The sequence below is a fragment of the Montipora capricornis genome, chromosome 11, assembly GCF_036669925.1.
Source record: "Montipora capricornis isolate CH-2021 chromosome 11, ASM3666992v2, whole genome shotgun sequence".
Taxonomy (NCBI): domain Eukaryota; kingdom Metazoa; phylum Cnidaria; class Anthozoa; order Scleractinia; family Acroporidae; genus Montipora; species Montipora capricornis.
Window position 1 is genome coordinate 32,201,887 of NC_090893.1, and position 6,827 is coordinate 32,208,713.

Sequence of the window (6,827 nt, forward strand, 5' to 3'; positions counted from 1 at the left end):
CACCTTATCCTTGGAAATAGTGAGTGCCCTAGAATCAGCACCTCAGAGCCACAACGCGTTGGTAGGGAATGGGATCCAGTCGCAAGTTACACGAAGTTGGGCTGGACCATTACTTCACCTGGTCATGAGTTAGACACCACCAAAATGCTGCCCACTCAAACATCTAGCGCAGACTACAAAGAACTTTGTAGATTAGATGTTTTCGGGCTTGAAGATTCACCGACAGGAGATCAGGGTGTAGTCTATGAAGAATTTAAAGAACAATTGTGGCGAAGCAAGGAAGGATGGTATGAAACTGGACTTCCGTGGATAGGAAATCATCCTTCTCTGCCAAGTAACAAAGAAGGAAGCCTTCGCAGACTTGGGAGCCTTTTAAGGAAGCTAGATTGATCGAAGTCCATCAGTGATTACCATGAAATCATTCAGGAGCAGTTGGAAACTGAAGTAGTCGAACACGCCCTGACAGAATAATACATTCCCCATAAGGGAGTTATACCTGAATCAGGTGAAAGTACCAAGCTGAGAGTTGATGCTTCTGCCAGAGCCTGGAACTTGCACCATCCTTGAAGGAATGTCTGAAATCTGGCCCTCCCTTGCAGAACAAACTGTGGAGTGTGTTTATCCATTGACGTTTCAACCCAGTTGCTGTAACAGGAGACATCAAGAAGGCCTTTCTGCAAATAAGAATTAGAGCTGAGGATAGAGACGCACTAAGTTTCCACTAAGGTGAAAGATATAGGAACGAGAGAGATAGAGACATTGCCCTCTACAAGAGCACTGTTCGGGTTAACGTCCTCACCCTTCCTATTGGCAGGAGTGATTGATCAGCATTTAGACAGCAGGAGCATCAAGTATCCCGAGATTGTAAAAGAAATCAAGAAAGATCTTTACGTAGATGACTGGATCGGGGGAGGAACTACAATTGCTAAAGCCAAAGAAATGAAGGAAGCCGCCATAGAAATATTTGCCGACGCTTCCTTTGAGCTGCACAAGTGGCATTCGAATGTACTGGAATTGGAGACTGGAGATGTCAAATCACCTTTATTGGAGCAGCAGCTTGGATTCGTCAAGTGAAGGAAGATGAAAAGCTGAACGACTTGCCCATCACCAGATTGTATGGAAGTTTAATCTAAGCAGAGCTGATTAAGCCCTGATGGGGAGGCCAGTTTGAACGCATGGTTGGCCTCGTGAAAGCAGCAATGAGGAAAACTAATGGCAATGCCAGCCTTGCCTTCAATGAGCTGAAAGAAGTGATATTGGATGTAGAAGTAGCCCTGAATGGCCGTAGAAGAAGATTTGCAGCAACCCATATTGACACCAAATTCATTGATGTGCATCAGACCAAACGTGCTACCGGAACGGCAGCCGCACCATGGAGAAAATTACAACTCAGGACACGCGAGAAACATCTGTGTAAATGCAAGGATACCATGTTGCATAGGATAGGATAGGAATAAGTGGAAACTCGGTATTGTGGAAGAATGCATAACAGCGTGAGACTGAATCGTGAGAGCAGTCAAGCTACGAGCGGGAAAAGGTCATCTTGAATGAGCCATTCAGCACTTATACCCCCTTGAACTGTCTTGTGGCAGAAGAGTAGATCGCCAAGTTACAGGAGCCACACTAAATGTTCAAGCAGGTGTTTTCAGACCAAGGCGTGACAAGTTGTGTGTACATCATGTCATTCAGCAGGAAGAAGTGTTAAAAAAAAGACAGAACTTTGCACAAATGTGTTTGCCCTTTTCAAGAACAAACAGGGGAGTGTGTTGTGAAAGTTGATTTGTATTGTGTGACGGTAGTTTTCTTTAACAATATTTGTGATTCGTTAAATTGTATTTAAATCAGAAATTAGCAGTTTATCGTCAGAACCGACTGACAAGTTGATTAGGTGTTCATGCATGGGTAAAAGTATGCTTATGCCACCTTTTCCAGTCTGCGTCTTACTCTAAAAATGATTCATTGTGCTAAGATGTGTTTTTTTTTAAACGTTCTGTTCGTTGCGAGATAGTTGAGTTGTGTGAGAAGAAAGTTTGAAGACGAGCGACATCATTCACGATCCCACCACATGCAGCACCGGCGGCAATCCCAATCCCACCATCACTGCTGGCTCAGCTTCCTGTAATTTGAAGGACAAATGCCATTTCTACTTAGCTAATGGCTTGGCTCTTTATTTACCAGAACGGCACTCCTCTTTCTAGGTCTCAGCTGTCTTCCTTTCTTCAAACTACCCAACAATCAGCAGGCATCCCTGGAAAGTTCTCAGGCCATAGTTTTAGAATTGGAGCTGCAACTACTGCTGCCAGGAAGGGCCTTCCTGACCATCTCATTAAGACTATGGGGTGTTGGTCTAGTGAAGATTGCTTGTTATATGTGCGCACTCCAGTGGAAACCATCCTTTCTGTGGCAGGACGACTTGCTTAGCAGGTATGAGCTTCTTTACCCTTCATTTGGGCTGCTTTTCTGGGTGCTGTCGGATTTGGGCATTCTTTGGGGCTCTGCCTTCCCTGGCCATGAGCCCCCCTTTTCTTCAAGCAATGCCAAGCGGGCTCAGAGGTCCTCCGGCTTGGAGTGGGGGCTCATGGCTGGGTTGCCTGGATTTGCCAGCGATGGGAGCGGTCTCCATCTAGGAGCTGGCTGCCAATAGTGGAAGCTCCTGGTTTTCTCAGGCACCCAACCTCCACTTTGCGAGGCAGTTGTTAAATGCAGTTAATGCAATTTAACGGAGTTAACAACTAGGAGCACAAGTTTTACCTTCGTGGTCAGCAGTTTGTTAGATATGTGCATGCGCCAGGATTCCTCGTGTTCTTGGTCCATAGGGCGTTGTAGCAGTTTTGTTGGCGTTTTAGTCAGGGTTTTCTGAGCGTTAGTGTTTTCCTGAGCATGGGAACTCCTTGGAGGCTGTCTCTCCTCCCCTCCCTTTCTTTCCACTGTTTTATTGGTGTGACGGGTGCCTGTTTTTCTCCTTCCGCTTGGGGGCTCACGGCTGGGTTGCCTGGATTTGCCAGCCATGGGAGCGGTCTCCATCTAGGAGCTGGCTGCCAATAGTGGAAGCTCCTGGATGTCTCAGGCACCCAACCTCCACTTTGCGAGGCAGTTGCTAAATACCCAATACAAGCCACATATTCTCTACTTCAACGCAAGGCTGAAGAAAAGTGGAAAGGTTTTCACAGCAGCTTGTATGATGATGCACCGTCCTATGAATTATTGTATGAAGATGGCCAGAAAGCTTTATTTTTTCCTGGCTCCAATGTACTGTTTACGTTGAACAGATACCATGAAGAATTGGTAAAGAGGCAGAGAGGCCCGGTGGTTAGGGCGCTTGCTTTGAGATCCGGATCAATTTGATTACAACGTTAGAATTGTTGCTCCCCAGAAGTGGCCGCATTTACACATCCCTTTTGGTTTAGCCAAAAAGAAATTCAAGAATTTGTCAGTGGCCGAATTCATAAATGGCTATTTAGATATCAGGCAAGCTGCGAAGGGAGAGCTGCACGAGGTCATGTCAGCCCATCCCATCTCATACATTTGGCAGCAAAGTACAAATGGCTCTCTGTTTTGTCATTCCACGCCGCTGTCCTCGAGCGCATCAAGGTCGGTTTGGCTTCTTGGAGGGATGACTTTACTGAACGGTTCGGCGGCATATCGAAGATCACTGGCGTTTTGTCCATATTTCCAGTAACATGAGGGGGTAGTTGTGTTCTTTGCAAAGTTTTATAATATAACAGTGTGAAATCGGATGATCTTCAGTGAAATTAACGAGCGTTATTTATCAGACCGGCATTGTAAAACTCTGGGGAGTTTCGTGGCCGTTTTGATGTTTCAGTTTATCGCTCAAAAGTGAAGGCTATGTTGTTCAGTTGTTCATTTAAACAGAAAGGTTAATTTATTAGTGGATCTTGGTCAAGCCTTTTACTTTTCAATCAAAGACCAATGCGTCTTTGTTTTTATGCTAATGAGGGACGCGTGTCTAAAACAATGGTTCCGTGTCTAATACGCATCTCAATTTTCGGAGCTGTTTTAGTGGAAAAAAAGTGCTTATTATACACGGGTAAATACGGGTATGCCAAAAGTACTGGTATGTTCTCCTTTTCAGGAGGTGCGTTCTGCAAAATTCTGACCCTTGAGCTCGAAGAGAAAGCTACTAAATGGCGCGAACTTTCGAGGGTAGCAGCTTCATGTATGACAAATATTTTTAGACGTCTTGCACCGCTGGCTGGAGGACCCTGTAGCAGGATCAATAATTTGTAATTCGCTGTGGGTGATTTGAATTTGTTGTGAGTGGTTTGTAATTTGATGTGAGTGGTTTGTAATTTGATGTGAGTGATTTGAATTTGCTGTGAGTGATTTGTAATTTGCTGTGAGTGATTTGAATTTGCTGTGACTGATTTGTAATTTTCTGTGAGTGATTTGAATTTGCTGTGAGCATTTGGTTTTGATGTGACAGTTGTGGGCCACCGTAGCTTTTGCGTGTGACATGACTAAAGTCATTGGCACGCAGTCTAGCATTTGTCGAATATTAAGTACATTGATTACAGTCCTCTTGATTTATGAATGTCTGACATCTTCATTGAAACCACAATATAGTAGCTCTGGCAGAAAATATTTGGACCATCTATAACACCAGTGACAGTTGAATTCATTGTTTTTGGGTTCTGAAAGGTCTCAAAAAGTCAATATGAATTAACAGACCTTAGCTAATTACTTGCACACTCACATTCACCGAGTTTTCTACTTTTTAAAAACACCACAACCTCTCCATACAAGTTATTGAAGGCATAAGGTGTTTCAACTGCTTCATCCATTGAAATGGACACGTTTGTCCAAATTTGAGGTAGCTAAGGTACAGTAAGGCTTCTTTAACAATATCTCCTGTAAGTCTACTTTAATGCTTCCCTTCTTCACACTTGTAGATTTAAGTCTCTCTTACCCCTGACAATTTTACTCGTCAGTGGAGGATGGTTTAGGGGTGAAGGGGTTCATCGCTGCAAGTCAAACCGAACCCAGAGTTCTTATGTTACTGAATAAAATTAAGTCCTACAAAACATGAACAGTTCAGTATCATAAATCATCGAAAATGTTCCTTGGTGCTCTACTGGAAGAGGATCGTCCATATCCCGACGACGTAGCACTGAAACTAGATGGCCCACTGGGGTCATGATCAGTTGCAGATAAGAGCTCCACACGATCGCTGTCAGTATCAAACCTGGAGTACTTTACATATTGCCCATCCGATGCCAAGTTTGTGCTTGAGGTGGCATGGTCGTTATCAGAAATCCTGCGATCTTCGCGTTCAACCTTTCGTGCTGCTAGTTTCTTTTTTGTTGACTCAGCCCTTTCTGACCACGATTCCTGCAACCAAATAAAACAAACAATTAGGTAAAGGAGTTTTTTACATCTGTCACATATTCAATGCGAAAATTGATGCAGAAAATGCCATAAGAATCTATCTAGAATCGATCAAGAAAAGGTTTCTTATTTCTTTCAACCTCTGTGTGTTACAGTAATAACATCTTCTATTATAATACAATATAGTTTGTATTCTGTGGACCTCTTAACACTAGCAGCTGGTGCAAAGAACAGGCAAATGAAAACTGTCACTCCTTATGAAAAATTCACCTGGACTCTGAATGAATATCAAAAAGAGATAAAATTTTCTAAACACAAAACCACCTTTTTTACATTTAAGGGCATTGGTGCATTGCCAAATTTGCACAACATTGCATAAAACACGAGGATGGCAGTTAACTCTGAAACTCAGTAATATGCAACGATATATTGCTAAAGGAGCATATTTGCCACTCCTTGTTCCAGGTTCAGTCTGTAAGATCATTGCACACAATGCGAGAGTCTCTGGCTGAACACAACAGAGAAAGGCCAAGAATCCTAAATTAAACGTTCCTGAGCTGGCTTGCACAGAGAGGGCGCGGCAACATTGGCCAACTAAAACGTATCTTTATTTTGCAAAAGATGGAAAATAAATTTATGACTCACTTTTCGACTTCCATCATCACTAAGCATCTCTCTTTTCCTTCGCTCTGCAGACATAAAACAAATGTTTGAACCAAGTACATTTGTGAACACCAAAGAGCGCAGCATGCCACAAGCTCTTCCAAACATGTATGCAGGTAATAGCTAATCTAGAAAAGATGCCAAAGCAAGCTAGAAAACAATTTGTATTAACCAGCTTGTTTATGAAGCCAAAGTTGAAGCAAGTTTGTGAAGCATGGCATTCGGATTTGAACCCACGTCCCCCCGTTACTAGTCGGGTGTGAGAACCACTAAACCACCAGGACAACCATGCTGGCAACACAGCCATCGAAGAGGTGATTTACGTAGTTAAGGAGTGGGCCTCCCGGGAAATTTTCTATCAAGGTGACAAGGTATATGTATATTTATTATTCATTCAAAATATTTCCCCGTTTCTCATTGGTTAAAACCACACGCATAATTCACCATAACCAGCTGCTGTTCACCAAATTTGGAAAGAAACTTCGTCATATTGAATCAATGACGTCAAAAGTGCAGCCAGCTGCAGATTATTGAACCAATGACGTCAAAAGTGCAGCCCGCTGCAAATTATTGAACCGTTGACCGAAAAAAGGTGGGGACGAGATTGTGTTATTTTGGTTGAGCAAAAAAATGGCTGCGAGTAGGTTTAGAAGTTTGAGTGAAGAAAATATTTTGAATGAATAATAAAGCAATTATTGAATTCGGCTTTCGTAGAATATGAAGAATTCTGCAGATCTCGGAGGATGTTATCCACCTCGGCCTTCGGCCTTGGTGGATAACACCATCCTCGACCTGCATGTTGTCAGTGCAACTGTAGC

At 43.1% G+C, this 6,827-nt stretch overlaps 1 protein-coding gene across 1 annotated transcript in view; it reads right to left on the bottom strand.

Moving 5' to 3' along the window:
• Positions 1–4,505: 4,505 nt before the first annotated feature.
• Positions 4,506–6,827, bottom strand: part of LOC138025065 (G-protein coupled receptor-associated protein LMBRD2-like) — a 31,359-nt gene continuing 29,037 nt past the window's right edge. Inside the window, exons 13-14 of the mRNA XM_068872317.1 lie at positions 5,992–6,035; positions 4,506–5,349 (exon numbers count right to left, since the gene is read on the bottom strand). Coding sequence (XP_068728418.1) covers positions 5,059–5,349; positions 5,992–6,035 — 335 coding nt within the window. The 3' untranslated portion in view covers positions 4,506–5,058. The remainder of the gene's footprint in view (positions 5,350–5,991; positions 6,036–6,827) is intronic.